At 47.8% G+C, this 23,520-nt stretch overlaps 2 protein-coding genes across 2 annotated transcripts in view; one reads left to right on the top strand and one right to left on the bottom strand.

Annotated features, from left to right (window-relative positions):
- The window catches only part of EVC (Ellis van Creveld syndrome), a 104,283-nt gene extending 102,354 nt beyond the window's left edge, over nt 1–1,929 (bottom strand). The window contains exons 1-2 of the mRNA XM_010847795.1: nt 1,856–1,929; nt 7–109 (exon numbers count right to left, since the gene is read on the bottom strand). Of these exons, the coding sequence (XP_010846097.1) occupies nt 7–109; nt 1,856–1,929 (177 nt within the window). The remainder of the gene's footprint in view (nt 1–6; nt 110–1,855) is intronic.
- A 1,671-nt stretch (nt 1,930–3,600) lies between these two features.
- Nucleotides 3,601–23,520, top strand: part of EVC2 (Ellis van Creveld syndrome 2) — a 164,665-nt gene continuing 144,745 nt past the window's right edge. The window contains exons 1-5 of the mRNA XM_010847786.1: nt 3,601–3,681; nt 11,948–12,002; nt 16,388–16,554; nt 20,658–20,726; nt 22,554–22,740. Coding sequence (XP_010846088.1) covers nt 16,405–16,554; nt 20,658–20,726; nt 22,554–22,740 — 406 coding nt within the window. The 5' untranslated portion in view covers nt 3,601–3,681; nt 11,948–12,002; nt 16,388–16,404. The remainder of the gene's footprint in view (nt 3,682–11,947; nt 12,003–16,387; nt 16,555–20,657; nt 20,727–22,553; nt 22,741–23,520) is intronic.

Here is a 23,520-nt window from a genome sequence, read left to right as displayed (position 1 = left end):
CCGGACTCCAGATCCCGGCGGGGCCAGCGGGGCGGCGCGGTGCACTCTGTCGATTTCTCCGGCCTGTGTAGCCTCCTCCTCCTGCTTCTCTCTTGCTTTCCGGAGCTGCCTAGCCGGAGGGAGGAGCCTGGACCGTTTGCTCCAAACTTTGAGCCACCCCCGCCTCCGGCCCTGCCTTTTGCACTGAGCATGCCCGGCCAGAGGCGCGCTTCCCAGCGAGGAGAACCTTCTGGGAGGAGTCTTGTTTTGCAGAGGGCTCTGAATTCCAGCGGGGCCGGGGACCTCAGCCAGGTCTTCACGCGAGGAGGGTGTTGCTCGGTTCAGTTTATCGAGTGCTTAGAATTTGTTAAGCATTTAGCTTGATGATCCAAGTAACTTTCTTACCAGCCTTCTGAGATGGGCGTTACTATCCTCTTGGTGAGGATCAGGGTCTGCGGTGAGTGATTCATTGCTGGTCTGACTCAGCCGTGCCCCATGACCTCTAGCAGTTGGCCATCCTTGGGTCGCACTGTCCGGCCCTGCCTCTGAACTTGTTTGCCTGAAGGCTCCTGTTTTACTGCTAGTTTCTTCGGGGATGGTCAATGCTTTCCTCTAAGACAACCTATAGAGAGATGCTTACATCCAGCCCTGGCTAGCCACGGAGATGCCACGTGGTCACTCATTCACTCAGCCTACCCAGAGACCCTACTGTCTGAACCAGCACCAGGCCAGCCATCAACCAGACAAGGTCCAGCAGTGAGCATCTTGCAGGGAGATAGGCAGATGAGTTCAGCATCTGTTCTTTCTATAAGCAACATGTGCTGATGCTAGCTCTCATTCTGGCTGCTGGGGTACACACACACACACACACACACACTTCTACCCTTTGGAGCTTAATTCCCTATGAGGGCCAGAGCAGAGGTAACATAGGGACCTGTTTCAACAGAGAGCGGTTTCATGTCCTTTTAATTTGCAAGGATTGAATAGTCTTTTTACTTTGTTTCCTCACCTCCCTCAACATCCAGCTCAAGTTTCTGGGTTTTCCATCATTTCCTCTTCACTCCTTCCAAGCTGGCAAGATGGGAACTGCTATGTAGATTTACTTTGTATAAATGAAGAAACTGACAGCTAGACTGGAGTCGTGGCTCGTTCGAGGTCTTGCAATAGGAAATGGGGTAGATAGAGTCACACCTGTGTCTGTCTGGCTTTAGGACTCAGACTCTCTGCCATGCGGTGCTTCTTAAATGTTTCCCCAGGAGCATCTCCAAGACTCTTGGGAACATGTCTGAGGGCAAAAACCAGACGTTCTTGCTTTACGCTGGCTATTTCTTTGGATACTCAGGCTTTTATTTTTAATTTTCACTGCTATGTTTAAAATAGATAGCCAACAAGGACCTACTGTATGACACATGGAACTCTGCTCATTGTCATGGGGTGGCCTGGATGGGAGGGGAGTTTGGGGGAGAACAGACAACTGTGTAAGTATGGGTGGGTCCCTTCACAGTTCACCTGAAACTGTTACATTGTTTGTTAATAGGCTGTACTGCAATACAAAATAAAAAGTTTAAAGTATGGTGTAATCAGGAAGGGCTAATTTTAAATCTACACTGGATCTGCTTCTGTGACTCTAGCCTTTTTTTTGTTATGATAAACATACATGATGGCCTGCTTCAGGGAGATAACCTGATCTGCCTATGTGTGAAGGACGGCAAGGAAGTGAAACTAACACATCCTCCTGCCTAAGGCTTGCTATTCTAGGGGAATTTGCAAGGACTGAGTAGTCTTTTTACTTGTTTCCTCACCTCCCTCCCATCTCTGATCCATCAAAGAACCTGGCAACCAGGCCCTGACAAGATGGTTATTTTTAGGCACTAACCTGTCATCTTCTCCATCAGCTGGCTTTCCAAACTGTCGTCTTCCTTGCCTCAACACCTTGTGTCTCAGATCCATCGTCCCGTTGTGTGGCGAGCAGAGGGAGCTTGGACTTGGTAACTGTAGTGTTTGCATTTTACTTTAAGGTAGAAATCATCCTCTAAATTTCTAAAAGAATTAATGCTCCAGCATTCAGCCTTTTGCCTTGTCTCACTCCAGGCACATGCTGGGTACCACTGAGGGCAGTGAACCCCATGGGGAAAGCTTGGCTAATAAATTCTCAGGTTCCCAAACCCCACTGTCTTGTCCCTGTGAAGTCAGGAAAGGCCTATTGGAGGGGTAGGAGTAGGAGGCTACAAGCACCGGACTTCCTGCCTGAGACTGAAGAGGCATGAGCTGTCCCTGAGGGCCCAGGGGAATAAGAGCCCTACCCCCTGCCCCCATGGAGAGTTCTGGGAGATTCTTCAGCTGCTGACTCCTGGCTCCAGACAGGAGCTCCCCTCTTGGTGTCCCCAGAGAGGTAGGTCCCCAGTGTCTGGCCTCTGCCTGCATGGCTTGGAGCAGGGCTTGGGTTCCCAGCCAGAGGTTGGACTGGGTCATGGCAGTGAAAGCACTGGATCCTGGCCACCTGACCCGTAGTCAGTGACAAGGGATCTGGCCCTCTGGCTTTGCAGAAAAGAATTTCCATAAAGACAGAGTAGTGAAGCAAGTAAAGTATTTATAGGAGGAAAAGGAATACAGTACCTGCAGACTTTCAGATGGAGAGTCCCCGAGTTGCACCCACATGGCAGCTTCAGTCACCTATATGGGGGATTTCTTTGGGTTTTCCTCTGGCCAATCATTATGATTTGCCTGGTTCCCAAATTGGTATTTGGTGTATCTCAGGATCCTCCCGTGTGCGCGCAGGCATCTCTTAGCCAAGCTGGATTCTAATGAAAAGCCGTATAGGTAGAACATCCCTCCACAGCCTGACCAGGGGCTGTGGGAATGGGTCCTTGAGCTGGTCCAAGGGCTCATCCACAACGAGGGCTCAGGCAGTGGGAACGGACTGGGTTGAACTGAACCTAAAAGGACGCGAAAACTGGCCTTGCCCTCTGGCCATGAGCTGCCAATTCCCCGCCCAGCCCCTCTCCTTGCAGTCCTGCACCCCTTTGGTTCTCCTTCTCCAAAAGCTTCTCAGTTCGCTAATGGCGGGAGGGGGAGAGAGGAAAGGGGGCCTGCTGCGCCTGCGTAGACTCGGGAGTCCGTCCACTGTGTATCAGAGAAGGCTTGCTGGAGGAGACGGGCCTGAGCTGAAACTTAGAGAACGGAGCAGGCATTAACAGAGGAGCACTTGGAGGCTCTCAACTTTCTGGGAGCAGGAGTCACCCGATCTGATTTTGGTAGAGCCCCCGGGTGAAGCACGAGGAAACGCAAGTGTGGTCACTTCTCCCAGGCCTCGCCAGCTTGGCTCCCTCCTTCCTTCCCTCCCTCTCGAGTTTGGTCCAAGGCTTCCTGCTAGCCCGCCAAGGCCCAGATGCCAGTGTCTTGCTCCCAGAAAACTTTCCGCGGAGGTTCGCACTGAGCATGCTCGGCGGCGGCGGGGCAGGGCCTGGGGTCCGGAAGCTGCCCCAACTCCGCCTGCACCCGCCACTTGTGGGGTCGCGGGACCCAGGCGGGCGATGGATACCCCGAGGGGCCCGGGGCGCGCCACGTGGGTGCTGGCGGGGAGCCTGCTGGCCGAGGTTTCGGGACTCCGCGGGGCAGGTTCCCCTCCAGCACCCCCTGGGCCCACAGCCTCTCCGGGACCCCCACACCGTTCCCGGGGCGGGGCTTGAGCGGACCGCCCAGGTAAGGAGGGCCCGCTCCCAGTCTCGGGTCTGACTCCGGAGATTTGGCTTCACCTACGCTCCTGGCGGGGAGGCCCCTTTGGGTTGGGGAAGTTACCCGAAAGGGAGGGCGGGATCTGAGTAAGATGCAACCCTGGTGGATCCCGCTTGTGGCCGGAAAACGCCCTGGAAAGGTGGGGAAAGAGGTGTGGTTTGTGGCTGAGAGCTTGGACCTTATAGGCGGCCCGGTCGATCCCCTTCGGCAACCTAAGAGCTCTGAGACCTAGGGCAGGTCGCTTCTGATCTGTACCTATTGCAGGGTCTACCCCAGCGGGTCGATGTGAGCGTAACTATTGCAGGGTCTACCCCAGAGGGTCGATGGGAGCGTTTAGATGAGTTCAGGAGTGCAGATAGAACGACTTTCGCAGGTGAGTGCTCCGCAAGAGTGCAGCAGTTGATAAAAGGCACAATGGCTGGAGTTTTCTGCGACCGCAAATGTAGCCTTCCCTTGCCCCTGTGTCCCTAGCTTGGGAGGGCGCGGAGCTCTGGCTCACATCCTAGATACGTCCTTCTCCTCCTCTCCCAAATCTGATCACCAGGCCCACTGCTTTTCCTCCTGATCATCTCAGATGTCTGCCTTTCTCCCATCCAGGCTGCCTCTATTAGGTTCAGTCCCCGCTCCCTCAGCCTCTGGCCTCTGATGACTGTTTCCTCTGGGTTATCCCCGCTCCCCTAATTTGTGCGTTCTACCATTCATGTCCCCCCGACCTCTAGATGACCTGTCTGTGGTATACATCTGATCACTTTTCTCCCGTGCTCACACCCACTTTCACTCTGACTGCAGTTGCACATCCAGGCTTCTGCTCCCAGGAATGCCTGTCCAGTGGTCCGGCCCATCGCTGCCTTGTGGCTCTCCCAGCCCTTCCTCAGGGCCTGGCTCCTCTTATTCTGTTGCATTTTCCAAGTATAGGCCCCGGGGTGCCTGCTATACTCACTGCAGATATTTAGGTCTTTTAAATGAGATTTCTTTCACTGTCTATGATTGGTTCTTAGGCTTTCACTAGAGAAGACAAAATAATAATACTGTGTCGATTTTCTGAGCTTTTAGAAAGCTCATGATGAACATTTTCACAGGGTCCTTTCACTTGTTCCTGGCCGTTGAGATGGGAAGTATCTGGCCCATTTTGCCGAAAACTGAGACCCAGAGTGCCATGCCCCCCAGGCCCGTCCTGTGCTCTCACATTCAGAGCCCACCCGCCTGTCCTCAACTGCTCTTTCCTTTGGAAAGTCAGTGCCAGAACATTCATGTGGATATTTGTTGCCAGGCCATTCACAAGAGTGCTTTGAAAACCGGAGCGTAAATGCTCGTGTTAACTTATTATTAATATCTATCCCTTCCTGCAAAGGGTGAGGTAATAGTTACAACCATTTCCCAGATGTTCTGAAACTGCTGTGTCCAGTACAGTAGCCCTGGCCACGTTGTGGCTGTTTGAATCTAAACATTGCAGGTGCTTGGTGGCCCCGTAGGTTAGTGGTTACCATATTGGACAGCCCAGGCCATAGAACATTCCCACCATCCCAGAAAGTTCTATTGGAAGTGTGCTGGAAGGAGAGAGACAGTGAAGACTTGAGTGGGCAAGAGTCTTCTGAGTGTTTATGGACGGCCCTTTAGGCTTCAGACCTAGGCATCAAGACCTAGGTGCGTGAGATATGAGAGAACAAGACAGTCTCTGCCCTTTAGAATCCAGGAGAAGGGTGCCAAGTGGTGTTAATCTGTGGTGCAGGAGTCGGCAGTTCAGGCTGTAGAGAAGTGCAGTGGGCAGAGTGGACTGGAAGGGGTGGCTTTGAGCGCTGTTTGGACAGGGTGGTCAGAGAAGGTGCTTTGGGGCGGTGACAGTTAAGCAGAGCCCTGGATGGAATGAGGGAGGGACATGGGTGCTTCTGGAGAAAAACTTCCCAAAGGAGATTGTAGTGAGGACAAAGGCCAGAGGCAGGATGTGCTTGGTGTGGTCCAGGACCGCAAGGAGGCTGGTGTGATTAGAGCAGGGATGGGGGGAGGAAGGAGGAGCGGGTGGAGGTGGGTCCAGAGGATGGGGAGGGGCCACATCAGGAAAGGCCCTGTGGACAGTGGTTAAGACTCCGACTGTTATTTTGTTGGAAGCCGTGGGTGGGTTTTGAGCAGAAAAGTGACCTGCTTTGATTTGTCTTTTTAAAGCATCTCCGTGGCAGCTATGAGAATAGAGGATAGAGGGTAGCGGTGAAAGTAATGACCAAGAACAGAGGCAGGCAGGAGACCAGGCAAATGATGGAGATGAAATGGACCAGTAAGGTTAGTGGACGGCTGCTGAGAAGTTGCTGGATTGGGGATATATATTTGAAAGTAGAGCCAGCGGAGTTTGCTGTGACTGGATGCAGACTGAGAGAGACGAAGGAAGGAGTTAAGAATGAAAACAAGGACTTGGGCCTGAACACATAGAAGACTAGGGATACCGTCAGCTCATATGCAGAAGCCTCAGAAGGCCATGAGGAATTCTGATTTGGTCTTATTGAGTTTGACCCCCCACCCCTGCCCCCTGCCACGAGGCATCCAGGTAGAGATGTATAGCAGAGTGGTGATGGACGAGTCCTGATCTGGGTGAGAAATCTGAGCTGGAGATCTTTACCAGGGAGTGGTCAGTGCACACATGCCTTTAACCCCGGTGTACCCAGGACCTGGCTGAGTTTTCCTTGTGGGTAAGTATAGTTTGGGAAGAGTGAGGCCTTAGGGCAGAGGCCTGGAGCAATACCAAGGCCAGACCAGAAAGAAGAAAGGATTCAGCAAAGGACATCAGAAAGTGTGGCTGATTTTATAGGAAGGAAACCAAGGCTGTGACCCACAGGTCAAGGAAGGAAGGCATTTTGGGAAGAGCAGACTCCCCAGTGATGTTCATATCCCGATCCGTGGAGCCTGTGAGTATGTTCCATCCCTTGGCAAAGGGAGATTGACATTGCAGATGAAATTCACGTCACTATTCAGCTGACCTTAGATCATCCCGGTGGACCAGTGTAATCCTAAGGGTCTTTCAAAATGGAAGAGGGAGGCAGGAGAGAGTCCGAAGGAGATGTAACCTTGGAAGAAGGTCACAGGGATGTCCCATGAGGCCTCAACCTGCTGCTGCTGGCTTTGAAGATGCCCCGTGAGGCCTGTCAACCTGCTGCTGCTGGCTTTGAAGATGCAGGAAGGGGCTATTAAGTGAGGAGGATGGGCTGCTTCTAGAGGCTGAAAGAGGCTCCCCCACAGCCTCCAGATAAGAATGCAGCCCTGCAGACACCTTGATTTTAGTCCAGTGAGACCCATGTGAGACTCCTGACCTCCAGAACCATGTGATAATAAGCATATATTTGTTTTGAGTCACTCTGTTCGTAGTGACTTGTTACAGCAGCCATAAGATGCCAATGCACTCACATGCCAAATACTGCTGGTGAGTTGTGTGCGATGGGGATGGAGAACTGGCTGTGAAATGAGACCGTCGAGGTCATGATGACCTTGTCAGGTGACCTGTGTCATCTTGGAGAGGGGCTTCACACAGGGAAGGGAAGGCTGGACATTGAAGTGAGGTATCGACTGGTGGTTGGCATGGTCTCTGTGGGACCAGGCTGCTCACGGTGGCCAAGGAGCCCCCAGAGGAACCCCTGGGCTAGTGACACCCAGGAACTGATGAGACCTTAAGGGATCCTCGGCTAAGAGGGCCTTTCTGAGTTGTTTGCTCCCTGGGCACTTGGTATCCTGCTCCTCTCCCTGGAGTGGAAGTGTCTGTTGGAGCGGGGCCTTTGTCCTTCCATCAAGTCAGGGACCTGCCACAGAGCTTGCTGTGCGGCGAATGCTGGGGAAAGAATAGGTGGAGAATTCCAGGGGCAGGGATGGTACAGGCAGACGTGTGTGGGAGTTGGTGCCCTGTGGCACCACTGTCCACCTCAGAGACCTCACAAATTAATTCTTTTATTTTTTTAGTTAGCAGATTTTAGTATTTAGAACAGTTTTAGATTCTAGAAAAATCATACACATGGTGCAGAAAATTCATATATATTCCCCTCAACACACAGCTTCCCCTACTCTTGACATCTGATGTTAGTAAGATACGTGCACACACATGTACTTAGTCATTCAGTCGTGTCTGACTCTTTCCAACCCCATGGACTATATAGCCTGCCAGGCTCCTTTGTCCATGGGATTCTCCAGGCAAGAATACTGGAGTGGGTTGCCATTTCCTACTCCAGGGCATCTTTCTTGACTCAGAGATTGAGCCCGTGTCTCTTTTTCTCTTGCACTGGCAGGCGGATTCTTTTCCACTGAGCCACCTGGGAAGCCCTAGTAAGGTACATTTATTACAATTAATGGTCTAACCTTGACAAGCCATTGTCAAAGTCCATAGTTTATTCAGATTTCTTTAGTTCTTGTACCCAGTGTCCTTTTTGGTCCCAGGCCCCCACCCAGGACATCACTTTACATGTAGCTGTCACTTCCTTTGTTGTGAGGACCTTGGCAGTTTGGAGGAGGACTGGGTGGGGATTTTGCAGGGTGCTTTCTGTTGGGATTCATCTGGGTGCATCTGGCAACATGCCTTATGGCTGTTTGTGGGTTTTTTTTTAATTTGTTTTGTTAGTTTTGTTGTTGTTGTTTTCAGATTTCATTCTAGTTTATTACAGTGAAAAAAATACCCCACGGTTCTAAGCACATATTCAATTTCTGAGCATCAAAGGAGACAGATTTAGATACATTAAAATGTGGTTTCTATGTTCATAATGATATGTAGCCACATAAAAAGTAATGTACAGAACACCTTGTCCTACAAAACAGCTTTGGGAATTTTCTTTGACTAGAAATTTTCCCAGTTTGGGAACATTAGCTTAGACATGAACATAAATTCAAGATACTGTTAATTAACTTATTTGAAAGAGTGGAATATTTAAGAAAGCTATTTCTACCAGTGGAAACAAAGATGGAAAACTGTCAAATAACTGTGAGTTGCTTGGAATTCTGCCTGGCTTCCAAAAATTAAGCTGGGAACAGATGTCTGCCCACACAGTGAAAATGATCTAATTAGTCAGTGTTTCCTTAAATGAAACACAAAATGACAAAAATGATTCCTTAGCTGACTCCCAGTCAAAGGGGAAGAAATATTAGATAAGGTGGAAACTATGGCGTGGTCAGAGTCCCTTGGACTGCAAGGAGATCCAACCAGTCCATTCTGAAGGAGATCAGCCCTGGGATTTCTTTGGAAGGAATGATGCTAAAGCTGAAACTCCAGTACTTTGGCCACCTCATGTGAAGAGTTGACTCACTGGAAAAGACTCTGATGCTGGGAGGGATTGGGGGCAAGAGGAGAAGGGGACGACAGAGGATGAGATGGCTGGATGGCATCACTGACTTGATGGACGTGAGTCTCGGTGAACTCCGGGAGTTGGTGATGGACAGGGAGGGCTGGCGTGCTGCAATTCATGGGGTCGCGAAGAGTCAGACATGACTGAGCGACTGAACTGAACTGAACTGAATGGTGTGGTCTTAAATTTCAGGAATAGGGACAAGCAATTTAGAGGAATTTTTCTGGGATGCTCTGCTGTTGTTGTTGACCTTGAACTCTTGGCTGAACCAGCACTGGCCAGGTTGCTCTGCCATGAACTCACCACCCATCCCCCCAACCCTCCCTGCCCACCCAACCGTACTATACTTGTTAGAAGGAGGTCCCTATGCAGGGCCTAGAATGGAAGCCCTTAGATTTCTTTTTTCCTGCCAAATGGCAGCAAAGACAGTGTCTGGCACACGGCATTCTTCTGGGAAAATGGCACCTGTTTCTACCTTTGGAAGCATGTTATGAGCTAGTGGTTGTTCTGGCCACACATACCTGTCCCGGGAGATCTCAGGGACAGTGTTTCTACCAGGCGTGAGAGTCCTGGCCCCCATCACGTGGTCTCTTACTATTGTCACTTTTGCCATTGTTGCGGTGACACATGGGCACATGCTCCTTGTTACAAGGAACAAATCAGTACAGGCGGTGTGGAGACAGGGATCCCCTTCTACTGCACACACACAGTCCCCAAGCCCCCAAGGCTAACACTTCTGCATACTCCTGCCTAGGCTTTTAAAAATAATGCATGGTTATGATCTATGGTATTATATGGCATATTGTTAAACATGTAACTATATATTAAATCTATAAGTAATTAATACTAAACATATTGTTAAATATCTACATATATTTTCAAATTACTAAATATATAAGTATATGTACTAATAAAGTAACTTACTAAGTATGTAACTATATGTACTAATATGGGGTTTCTCTGATGGCTCAGTGGTAAAGAATCTGCCTGCCAGTGCAGGAGACACAGGAGACTCAGGTTCAATCCCTGGGTCGGGAAGATCCCCTAGAGAAGGAAGTGGCAACCCACTCAGTATTCTTGCCTGAGAAATCCCATGGACAGAGGAGCCTGGTGGGTTACTAGTCCATGGGGTCACAAAAGAGTTGGTCATGACTTAGTGACTGAGCATGCACGCACATGTACTAACATAATTTATATAAAAGATAAAGTGAATATAACTATCAAATATATAACAATATATTAAATATTTATAAAATAAGGTGTCATTTTTATTAAATGAGACTGTATTATTCATCGTATTGTGATCCAGTGATCTCACTTGATACATCTCAGAGTTTTTTCCTAGATGATCATAGATCTGCTTTATTTATATATTTATATTTGCAGCTGTGGTAATATATACATAACAAAATGGTCTTCCCTGGTGGCTCATCAGTAAAAAATCTGACTGCAATTCAGGAGACGCTGGTTTGATTCCTGGGTCGGGAAGATCCCTGGAGTAGGTAAGGGCAACCCACTCCAGTATTCCTGCTTGGGTAATCCCATGGACAGAGGAGCCTGGCAGGCTACAGTCCATGGGGTTCCAAAGAGTCGGACACAACTTAGCAACTAAACCACCACCATCATACACAACAAAATTTACCCTCTTATCCCTTTTTAAGTGTACAGTTCAGCAATGTTAAATACATTCACATTTTTGTGTTTCCATCTGCAGAATTATTTTAATCTTGTGATACTGAAACTCTGTCCCCATTAATCAACAACCCCCCATTCTGCTGTCCCCCAGCCCCTGACAACCACCCTTCTACTTTCTGTCTCTTATGAATTTTACATATCTCCTATAAGTGGAATCATACACTGTTTGCATTTTTGTTACTGGCTTATTTCACTTGGCCTGATGTCCTCAAGTTTCATCCATGTTGTAGCCTGTGACAGATTTGCCTTCCTTTTAAGGCTGAATGATATTTCATTTTATGCCTGGACCACTTTTGGATGGGTTTCCCTGACAGCTCAGTTGGTAAAGAATCCACCTGCAATGTGGGAGACCTGGGTTTTGATCCCTGGGTTGGGAAGATCCCCTGGAGAAGGGAAAGGCTACCCACTCCAGTATTCTGGCCTGGAGAATTCCATGGACTGTATAGTCCATGGGGTCACCGAGTGTCAGTCACAGCTGGGCAACTTTCACTTTCACTTTTGCTTATCCATCCATCCATTAGTGGGCATTAGGTTCCTTCTACCTTTAGGCTATCGTGAATAACCCTGCTGTGCACAGCACGGGGCTTGGCCTGTTTCAAGGGCTCTAGCCAAGACACTATAGTAATAATCATGATAATGATTATTATTACTGTTTTATAGTGGAGGGCTCTGGGCTTCTTTAGGGCTCACTATTTCACAAAGATGGGATGGAGGGGTTGACTGAGCCCCGTTTGGACAAGTTTTCATCGCTGAACAAGGTGAAGCGAGCTGGGAGGAGTTCTACACTTTGCAGAAGAAATAACTGAGGCTCAGAGAGTCTAAGAGACTTGACCAAGGACACACAGCAGATAAATGGTTCAAGTTCAAATCTAGGTCTCCAACTCCCGGGCCAGTGTTTTATGTACCACTCTGAAAACGAGCAGGATTTTGGGGATTCAGAGGCTTGAGGCTCTCCCCGCATCAGAGGGTTCGTGAAAAGCAGAGTCGGGGTTCGAACTCAGGTCTAACTGTGTGAAATTTCCACTGCACTGTGTCGTCTCCCTAGACAGCTTCCAGGAATGCGATTATATAAACCTCTACTCAGAGGCTGGTGGAGACGGTTGACTTAGAAAGATTTACATCAGGTGTCAGGATAAACGTGCAGCTCCTCTCCATTCAGGCCATTTAGAGATGACTTTTCAACCACTCCTAGCGTTTTCTTCAATAACGTCTTTGTGCCTTTGGACTTTCAGGACTTACCCCTTGGGATTTGGCCCAGTGTGGAAAACTCTCACATTACAACTCCAGGTAAGTTTTTCTCTTGGTTGATTTTTTTATTGATTTGACCATGAGAGAGAACCAGACCCTAAAGCCATAGACCTCCTGCTTCTGCCTCCCTGGCAGCCTGCTCACCTATGTACCCTACAGAGCAAGGGCTGTGAGTCCCCTCCTGCAGCAGTGGTCTGGGGTGCCCAGATCTGAGTTCAGGTAAGGTGGTGATTGATTCTTGGTAAGATTCAATAATAATTGGTAAGAATCAAGAATCAATAATGATTCAGGTAAGGGGAATCTTGATTCTCCCCTGAAGGTGCCTGATGAAGAAAACGCAGAATGTGTTTTAGTGTATGTATATTAGTCAACTGTGTGAGTTTCTTTTTGCTGCTGTAACAAGTTATCAGGGATTTAGTGGTAAAACAGTATCGATGTATTCTCACATAGTTCTGGAGGGCGAAAGTTCACATCAGTTTAACTGGTCTGATTCAGAGTGTCAGCACGCTCTCCAGGGCCCTGGGAAGAATATTCTTCCTTCTCCAGGATCTGGAGCTTCATTCCTTGAGTCCTGCAGGTCATGACCCTTCCTGCAGCCTCCAAGCCAGCAGCGTTGCTTCTTGCCGCAGTGGTCCCATGACCTTCTCTTCTGCCTGTCAAATCTCTCTCTGCCTCCCTCTGTAAGGCATCTGGGATTACACTTATGGCCCCCTGGATAATCCAGGTTACTTCCCCATGAATTAAACTAAGGGTCCTTAATTTAATCGTATCTGCAAAGAGTCTGTTGCCATATAAGAGAACATATTTACAGGTTGCTGAGATTAGGACCTGGGTGTCTTTGGGGACCATTACTCAGTCTACCTGACTTCCCAGGTGGCTCAGCAGTAAAGAATCCGGCTGCCAATGCAGGAGATGCAGGAGACCTGGGTTCAGTCCCTGGGTCGAGAAGGTCCCTGGAGAAGGAAATGGCAACCCACTCCAATATTCTTGCCTGGGAAATCCCATGGATGGAGGAGCCTGGCAGGATTGCAAAAAGTCGGACATAACTGAGTATGCATGCACTGAAAGTCTACCACACCAGGTTTCAGAAATCCAACTGAAACTAACCAAGCAATGAGCAATGTGTTGACCCTTATCGCTGGACTGCACAGGCCCCGGATCCAGGAGCACAGTGTTCTCAGGGCTCTGCTTTTCACTTTCCATTGAGGCTCCTGCTTTCGTCTGATGAGTGTCATTCTCAGGGACCTTCTTTCCATGTGGAAGTAATTGCTGCCACTTGCAGAAAGGAAGAGACTTTCTGTAGCTCGACAGAAGTTCAGGGAAGACTAATGGACACAGTCTGAGTTCCATGCCAGTCCCCAGTCCCATCACTGGGACTTGGGGGGAGAGTCTTCTGGGTTCTGGGCTTAAGTCTGGCCTCCTGGGGACCAGGATATGCTGAGATCCAGGTTTGTCTGTAGAGACTGAGCTAGAATCTTACTGATTAGTTGGGGGGCTACCCTGAAGGGAGGGGTCCTGGGAAGGCAGAACAGACTTTTCATCCAGAATTGACACAGGTTATGAATACACCTTGTTTTATTCCAGGGATAAATGTATTTCATTTTCTAGGGGAGTTAAAAGTATTTTTTAGGTCTTCTGTTACTCTGCCACACTCAATATGTAAGCAAATTTGGAAGACTCAGCAGTGGCCACAGGACTGCAAAAAGTCAGTTTTCATTCCAATCCCAAAGAAGGGCAATGCCAAAGAATGTTCAAACTACTGTATAATTGCTCTCATTTCACAGGCTAGCAATGTTATGCTCAAAATCCTTCACGCTAGGCTTCAGCAGTACATGAACTGAGAAATTCCAGATGTACAAGCTGGGTTTTGAAGAGGGAGAGGAACCAGAGATCAAATTGCCAACTTTTATTGGATCATGAAGAAAGCAAGAGAGTTCCAGAAAATCATCTACTTCTGCTTCATTGACTACAATAAAGCCTTTAACTGTGTGGATCACAACAAACTTAGGGAAAATTCTTAAAGAGATGGGAATACCAGACCATATTACCGGTCTCCTGAGAAACCTTATGCAGGTCAAAAAGCAACAGTTAGAACCAGACGTTAAACAACAGACTGGTTCAAAATTGGGAAAAGAGTATGACAAGGTGTATTGTCACCTTGTTTATTTAGCTTATATCCAGAGTACCTCATGCAACATGTTGGGCTGGATGAAGCACAAGCTGGAATCAAGATAGACGGGAGAAATATCAATAGCCTCAGATATGCAGATGACACTACCCTTATGGCAGAAAGTGAAGAGGAACTAAAGAGCCTCTTGATGAAAGTGAAAGAGGAGAGCAAAAAAGCTGGCTTAAGACTCAACATGAAAAAAACTAAGATCAGGGCATCCAGTTCCATCATGTCATGGCCAATAGAGGGGGAAAAAGTTGAAGAAGTGACAGATTTTATTTTCTTGGGCTCCAGAATCACTGTGGATGGTGATTGCAGCCACGAAGTTGCTCCTTGGAAGTAAAGCTATGACAAACATAGACAGTGTATTAAAAAGCAAAGGCATCACTTTGCCAACAAAGGTCTGAATAGTCAAAGCTATGGTTTTTCCAGTAGTCATGTATGGGTGTGAGAGTTGACCATAAAGAAAGCTGAACGCTCAAGAATTGATGCTTTCGAATTGTGTTGCTGGAGAAGACTCTTGAGAGTCCCTTGGGCTGCAAGGAGATCAAACCAATCAATCCTAAAGGAAATCAGTCCTGAATATTCATTGGAAGGACTGATCTGAACCTGAAGCTCCAATACTTTGGCCACCTGATGTGAAGAGCTGACTCGTTAGAAAAGACACTGATGCTGGGAAAGATTAAAGGCAGGTGGAGAAGGGGATGACAGAGGATGAGATGATTATATAGCATCACTGACTCAATGGACATGAATTTGAGCAAACCCCAAGAGATAGTGGAGGACAGAGGAGCCTGGCATGCTGCAATCTCCAGGGTTGCCAAGAGTCAGATACAACTTAGCAACTGAAGAACAACAAGCAGTCTTTGCAAAAGACTTTACAAAAGTTTACAAAATCCAGTGTTTTCATTTGAGTAAAATAGGTTGAGGTGATATCACCATAATCACAGAGAACTTTTAGTCACTCATTAAGCAGACATTTTGGATAAGGGAGGGCAGTGTACTTAGGACTGTGGTTGTAGTGAGAGCAGAGGGTGGAGGAATTAGGTCACCAGGAAGGCTTCAGGGAGGGCTTCCTGGAGGAGGTGTTGAGTCTCAGCTGAGTCCTGAGAAGTAGCAATTAGCAGGAGAAGGAAACAGAGGGAGCCAGGGTGCATTCAAACAGCTGCAGAGTCATGACCGATGACCCACATGACAGCACAGTAGTGGGGAGACCGCTGGGTAGTGACGCAGTGGGAGGATGGTCAGGTCAGAGCTTGACTTCCTTCTGTACTGTCTGTGGACAGTAACAATGTCTGTCCTCATTCAGGTCTCCATCAGAGCCCACGGCTGGGCCTTCTGAGCTCCTGGAGGAGCAGGGGCTTAGACACCCGCACCAGAGACAAAGCCCAGAGTGGCCTTAAGATTTGAAGTCCAGTGAGTCTTTGTCCTTTAGCCCTAAGGACTGGACTGGGGTCTGGAGGTGGGTGTTCTGTCCCACTTGTGTGATTGACTTGAAGAGTCCCAACTGAGCAGCCAGCCTGGGAAAGCGTGTGCTGTTTTCCATGGTGAGGGCCTTTGTCCCCATTCCAACATCGTGAACTGAACCACAGATACTATTCTGGGAAAAAGGATATTGATTTTATCCAGGATCCAGTTCCACATTCTTTTTTTTTTTTTTAATTTTTCCTACATTTATTTAGAAATTCTATAAAAGGGGTTCTAAAGCAGTTCTAAAGACCTTGCTATCAATATTCTGTGTAAGGAGGAGTGAGAAACAGGATTCATTCTCGGCCTATATACACTTTGTACTTGGATAGAAGATAAATGCTGAAAAGGCATGACTCCACAATGCTGGTCACTTCAAAATAGAAATTTACAGAGTGGTTAGAGGTTTTCCCAAGGCCACAGCTGGCGAGTGGCAGCCAGGATTGGAACCCAGGGCCCTCTGATGCTAAGTGTGTAGGAATCACCCATGCCTCCTCCCTCGCCTAGTGGTTCTGACTCAGCCGGTCTAGAGGGGGGCCAGGCTTGTACATTTCAGCCTACAGATCAGGTAAGAAGCACACACTTGACGAAACTCTTCTTAAGCTCTATGGCTCCCAATGAGAACTTCTCACCTTGGCAAAGAGATAAGTCATTCCTTCATTCACACTCTCGTCCACTTACTCAGTGAAGATTTTCCAAACGCCTGCCATGTATCATGTGGTTTGCTTCTAGAGTTTAACCACTGCCTTTTTGTATTATGTAATGCGTGCACGTTGCTGTTTTGCAGAGGAGGCACCATTCGGAATGAAATTCAGTAAGGAAATTGAAGTCTTTAACCCACCCCTGGCTTCTTCAGCCTCTAGTGGGCCGTGGGTTCATTCCGTCTTTGCTTTTACACACTCATGGCCTAGGAAGACCTTGTTTAAAAGAGACTCTGCTGTAACACACCGCCTGGTAAGTAACATGTTCAGTTCTTTTAAAGACATATCAGAAGTTGTAAAGAAACTGGTTTTGGATCACTTGTGTAGAAAATGTCACAGGCTTTTGTTCCTCCTCCAAAAAACACCTATTCCTTCTCTTTCACTAAATATAGTTATCATTAGGGAGCAAATCCATTTTTCTTTACAGAGAGTTGCTTCTTCTATACAATATACAGTATTTAGATGAATAGGATGTGTGAATCTGAGCATTAGGCAGCTTTATCTGCTGGTTCTAAAGCAGTGCATGGGGTTTTGCTTTAACTGGATCGATTCTCTTGCACCTGTTATAAAAACGCTGCTACCGATAATAGTGCCAAATGTTTAAAAATTATTTTCCACTCGCCAGGCATGTTGTTGTTGTTCAGTCTCTCAGTCGTGTCCGACTCTTTGCGACCCCGTGGACTGCTGCACACCAGGCTTCCCTGTCCTTCACTATCTCCCGGAGTTTGCTCAGACTCAACTCATGTGCATCAAGTCAGTGATGCCATCCAACCATCTCATCCTCTGTCATTCCCTTCTCCTCCTGCTCTCAATCTTTCCCAGCATCAGGGTCTTTTCTAACGAGTCGGCTCTTCGAATTAGGTGGACAAAGTATTGGAGCTTCAGCTTCAGCATCAGTCCTTCCAATGAATATTCAGGACTGGTTCCTTTAGGATGGAGGGGTTTGATCTCCTTGCAGTCCCAGGGACTCTCAAGAGTCTTCTCCAACACCACAGTTCGAAAGCATCAATTTCTGGGCGCTCATCCTTTTTTATTGTCCAACTCTCACATCCATACATGACTACTGGAAAAACCATAGGCTTAGCGCTTTCTATGCATAATCTCACTGGAGCCTCATTATGAGTTTCTTAAACAGGTACTATTTTTATTCCCTTTTTACAGATAGGAACTGAAGATTGGAGAGATTAAGGAGTTTGCTCAGGGTCCCACAGGTCGAAGCAGCAGAACTAGGATGTGGGGCCCCTGCTCTTAGCCACTGTCCCTGCTCCCAGTGTTCCTCATACTCTGTGTAATGTGTTGGTGCCACATGAGGCTGACTCTCCCCTAAGCTGTCATGATTTATAATGGCTTGAGAACCACTGGGTTCAGCCAACAGGCTACCACGGTGACAATCTCCTCCTTGGCCCTTGGCTACATTTTGTGTTAGTCTCCTACATTTTGTATTAGATAGTTGTGTGACAAATTATCACCAACATGGTGACTTAGAACAGTGAAATTTATTCTCTCTTTGTTCTAGAGGCAGGAAGGCCAAAGTCAGGGTGTCAGCAGAGCTGTGCTTTTACTGGAGCTTGTAGGGGAAAATCCATCCTTATCTCTTTCAGCTTCGGGAGCTTTCCTTGGCTTGTGGCTGCATCACTCCAATCTTTATATTGTGATTCTACAGAGAAACAAAACCTGTAGGATGTGTGTATACACACACGCACACACACACACACGTATGTGAAGGAGGGAGGGGGAGATTTATTTCAAGAAATTGCTTATGTGATTGTGGGGGCTGGCAAAGTCCACGATCTGCAAGTGTGGCCTGGAAACCCAAGAAAGAGCTGATACTCAAGTTGGAGAGGTCTCTGCACAGAATGCACATTTCCTTAGGGGAAACCTTCATCATTTTTGTTAAGACCTCACCTGATTGGGTGAGGCCCACCCACACTATGATGGGTCATTAGCTTCCTTCAAAGTCCACTGACCTAAACGTTAGATCTCTTCTAAAAATACATTCACAGTGACGTCAGGGGGTGATTGATCAAGTATCTGGGAACCATGGCCAGCCAGCTGACACCTATCATTTACTGTCATACTCTGCTTTCACCTTCTGTGTCCTTTTCTCTGTGGGTGTGTCTTCTCTTCTGTCACTAATGAAGACACGTCATTGGATTTAGGACCTGGCTAAAGCCAACCCACCTAAACCCAGAATGATCTCATCTTGAGAGCTTTGGCTTAATTACATCTTCAAAGACCACTTTTCCAAATAGGGTCATTTTCCCAGGTCCTGGGCTTCAGGACGAGCTGCATCCAGCCACCATGGTGGTCATCAGCTTTCCAGTCTGTGCTCCATCCCCCTCCTGTGTGTCTTTGCCCAACAAACTGTGTTTATCTGATTGTCATATGCAGGATACTGTGTGGGGATCTGAAGGCTAGAAAGCCAGATGTCTGCCCTCAAGGACTTGCTGGGGTCCTGGAACGTCAAAGCATGAGGGTGAGGTCATGGACAGAGACTCAACCAGAATCAAAGCCCTCAACAGCTCATGCTGCTGCCTGTGGTCAAAGTGTTCTCAGAACATCACTTCTGTTCTCTGCGTCTTTGTTCATTTCTATACAATAGCCAATGAGAGAGTCACACTGTGGAGGAGTGTGCCCTACGGAAGAATCATAGCATATGGAGCTATATCTATCCCTGTACCTACCTATACCGATCCTATAATAGCATATGGAGCTATAACCAGCACACTGCCTGGGTAGAGTCCAAGCTTCCTACCTGTGCAGCCTTGGGCAAGTGGTTAACCTCCATGAGCCTTAGTTTCCTCATCTGTAAAGTGGGAGAAATAGAATTCATGTGTGTACAGTGATGGGCATACACCTGGCACTTGGGCAAGAATAGCCATTGTTAGGATTATCGGTATCACTGAGAGCTGCCTTGGTCTTTGATTCAGAGTATGGCTGCACCCACCGCAGATGAAGGTGGACGGGGCAGACAGTGGGGATGCATGGCCTGGAGTCAAGGGGCATGTTCAAGGATGAAAATGAACAGGTATCAGCTATGTTTACAAGGAGCAATGGAGCTGGCATCCAGTGGGTGAGCCCTGGCTTTCCATTGGTTTCCAGGGGAGGTGTCATGGGGCTGTGTGTGTGTGAGTCACTCAGTCGTGTCCAACTCTTTGCAACCCCTTGGACTGTAGCCCACTAAACTCCTCTATCCATGGATTTTCCAGGCAAGAATACTTGACTGGGTAGCCATTCCCTTCTCCAAGGGATCTTCCTGACCCAGGGATTAAACCCGGGTCTCCTGCTTTGCAGGCAGATTCTTTACCACTGAGCCACCAGGGAAGCCCCTCATGGGGCTGGAAGAGGCCAATCCTGGGTGGATTCTCTACCTGTTAATGAGAGATCCAGCTTGCAAGAAGCACTTCAACACACCATGGTCCATGTTCACCAGGTTCCTGCTGTGTGGCTCGCGTGCCCCACTCAGGACATGTGCGTGCTGTTCTGCTCAGTTGCTCAGCCTTGTCCGACTCTGAGACCCCATGAACTGTAACCCACCAAACTCCTCTGTCCATGGGATTCTTCAGGCAAGAATACTGGAGTGGGTTGCCATTTCCTCCTCCAGAGGATCTTCCTGATCCAGGGATCAAACCTGCATCTCCTGCGTCTCCTGCATTGGCAGGCAAATTCTTTACTACTAAAGACCCTGTTGTTGGGAAAGATGGAAGGCAAAAGGAGAAGGAGGAGGCAGAGGATGAGATGGTTAGATAGCATAACTGACTCAGTCAACATGAATCTGAGCAAACTCAAGCCTGGCATGCTGCAATCCATGGGATGGCACAGAATTGGACATGACTTAGCAAGTGAACAACGACAAGGCCTAGGAAGCCAGGACATGTGAGCAATCCTTAAAGGACTTTTCCATAGCTCTGCTCACATTCCTCCTGCTAAAGCATCGGCCCTGCTTCGCTGAGTCCCTGTGACAATGATGTCATTGACATGCACTTCAGAACAGGACATAGCCCCGTGTCATCACATGTCCACATTTTTCTTTATTCATAGATTTTAAGTTCCAGTTCTGTAAGACTTAAAGAAAAATCTTCAGGGTCAAAATGCATGACTGCAGAAGTAACCCTTCTACCCTGCCTTTTACTTGTTCATTTTTTGGCCACATCCCACAGCATGTGGGATCTTAGTTCCCGGATCAGGCATCTAGTCTGTACCCCCTGCATTGGAAGCATGGAGTCTTAACCATTGGGGCACCAGGAAAGTTCCTCTACCCTCCCGCCACTTTTAAAAGTTCATCTTGTACTTTTATTTAACATATGTAGCATGAACTGTTTTTCATTTTCTAATAAGTTCTATATTTTATTGTAGTATGGAGACATTTCAAGAGACTTTCAAGGGACTTCTGAGAATGGAGTAATTTTTCAGAAATGTGCAGTGGTGAGTATTCATCTGTGGTTTATACTTAAAGAGAAAGTAATTGAATTTGCTGAAAATGTATATTAGTAGAGTTATGTATTTAAAGAACTGGCAAATCACGTGGCCGTCTACCCGTATCTGAACACGGGTGATGAAGTGACCCACAGGAATCTCATATTTTATATGGAAGCACCAGACTAAGATTTTTTTGGTAACAACAAAATCATTACTGAAAATCCTCTGTGATTATTTAAAATGGGAAAGAAAGCATGTATTTTCTCCCAGATTTTAACATTGGTATGATGTCAACAGTTTACAAATTTATGTAATGTCTTTTAGGTCTTTGATTCTTACTAATCTCATGAGATGACCTTCACATGATCCTTGTGTTGAGGGTCCCCGAGACCATCGTCAGGTTCAATGGTTCCCTAGAAGGACTCAGGGAACTCAGAAAAACTGCTCTACTCACAGTCACAGTTTATTACAGCAGAATGATATAGATTATAGTCAGCAAAGCCAAGAGCTCGTAGGACAGAGTTCTGGGGAGACCAGGCCCGAGACACCTGGTCTTCTCTTGGTGGAACTGAAGGAGCAGCATTTAATTATTCCCAGCAGTGGTGTGTGACATCACCAGGGAAGCTCACCCAAGCCGTGGAGTCCAGGATTCTTATTGAGGATCCATCATGTAGGCATGGAGCACTCATGTCACTGACCTCAGTTACTCAGGTCACCTGAACACAGCTTTGCCCAAGGCCCTCACCATGAATCACATGGTTAGCACAGACTACCTGGGGTGGCCCAAGGCCATAAGTATAGCAAGACACTCTTTCCAGACAAGATATTCCACGGGCTTTAAGGGCCAGTCTCCCAGGAGCTGGTCCTCTCTTTGGGATAGGCGGGGTTTGGACAGTCCACCTCTGCTTAGTTAACTGTGTACTGCACAGCTCTCTTGCGGCCCAGGCCTTGGCTCTCTTGCTGCACTTCCTGGAATGCAGTTGTAGCTACCAGTTTCTCATGTGTCTTACTAGAAATGCTTCCTGCTACATGGGTGTAGTTATGAGTATGTGTGCATGCCCATGTGCACGTACATACACATACCTTCTTTCTTCCCCTTTTTACGTAGGTGACAGTACCCTATATACCAAGTTTTACAATTTGCTTTTTTCACTTATTACAATCCAGAGCTCATTCTTCTTGGGGGTGTACATGACTTCTCTCTCTTTTCTCAGCTTCTCTGTCTCTTTCAGCAGAGCTGGGGTGAAGGAAGGGCAGGAATGGTGGGAAATAGGCTTTGAGAGAGGGGGCAGGACACGGTGTCAGAGACCAGGTGGGGAGCCAAGCTGGAGACGGGCCACTGGCTCTGAATAACTGAGCTGTGCAAACACATGGGTGGGCAGAACCCAGAAGGCGACTGGCCAGGAGACAGGAGACCAGCTCAGGGCAAACTTGGAGATCAAATGACAGTCAGAGGCCCGGACTGGCTGGGGCTGAATCTTCAAAATAATGGATTAAGAAAGCGCTGCAGCTTGTTTTTCTTGGTGACCCCAGTTGTGACAATCTCCCCACTGTAGTCTCACGCATGGATGTTTTTTCATCTAAGTTTCTCTGTGGTTTCACTGCATTTCAGGGTTCTGGTTTCTTTGAACCGGTCTGAGCAACAACTTGTCAAGTGGGAGTCAAAATTCTCCCAGGGCCTTTGAAATCAGACCTGATGAATTCTAGAACCTTCATGAGATTGTAGTCCCTTCCCTCTGCCTGCAGACCTAGTGGGTGCAGCTCAAGCTGGGGCCTTACGTTGGGAAGTCGGGCTCAACAGCGAGTCTGGCCTCACTTCCCCTCCTGTCCTAGGTATCTGTGCAGAGTGAGTGGCCATCGGCCCACGTGCGACTGTTTGTGAACAACACCAGGACACCCACGGCCGCCAACCTGTCCGACCTGTTCTTACTCGACAACATCACAGGCCTCACGATCAGGGAGTCGGCTGGAAACCAGACCTCGAGAGGCTTCCAGGCTTTCAGGAAGAAGTTTCTGCAAGGTAATAGCCACGTGTACAGAGTTAAGGGTGGGGCACAATGGAGATACACACAGATGGGCACAGAGCGCAGGATGGGCAGCAGGCATCTTCTCAGACACGGGACTTGTGTTCATGCCGTTGATCCTCATGGTAGAATCTGCTGGCGGGGCATCAGAGGAGGAGACCCCTGCTCAGCATCTGCAACCAGGAAGCTGGTTTGTCACTTAGATTGAGAGAGGTGGGATTTGGGGAAGGATTTTTAAAAATATGCATATTCAAAGTTTATTACAAACAATTTCAAATGTACACAAAGAGGTTATAGCGAACCCCACTGTATCCATCAGCCAGATGATCAAAATGACCGTCACTCAGTGAAATGAAGAGCTTGTTTGGGGGAGTGCTGGACAGACACGGGAGGGGTTTGGCATCAGCCCAGGAAGCGTGCTCTTGACGTGTTCAGCTGTATTAACGGAAGTGACTCTGCTGCTAATTAGCTCCCGTTCAAAGCGTGACACCATCACTGGTTGGCTTTCAGAGGTGTGTTTCCTGAAGTGAGCTTGTCATTGGTTAATTAAGGAGATTATTTTTCCCTTTTTTTTTAACTTTACAATATTGTATTGATTTTGCCATACATTGATCTGAATCTGCCACAGGTGTACAATTAAGGAGATTTCAAACCAATTCTGGGGGCTTCCCTGGTGGCTCCGAAGTAATGCAGGAGACACAGGTTTGATCCCTGATCCATGAAGATCCCACGTGTGCAGAGCAACTAAGCTTGTGCATCACAACTCTTTTTTTTTT

Source organism: Bison bison, unplaced genomic scaffold, assembly GCF_000754665.1.
Source record: "Bison bison bison isolate TAMUID 2011002044 unplaced genomic scaffold, Bison_UMD1.0 scf7180017864255, whole genome shotgun sequence".
Taxonomy (NCBI): domain Eukaryota; kingdom Metazoa; phylum Chordata; class Mammalia; order Artiodactyla; family Bovidae; genus Bison; species Bison bison.
The sequence above is the reverse complement of the archived record's forward strand: the minus strand, read 5'-3'. Positions and strand labels throughout refer to the sequence as shown.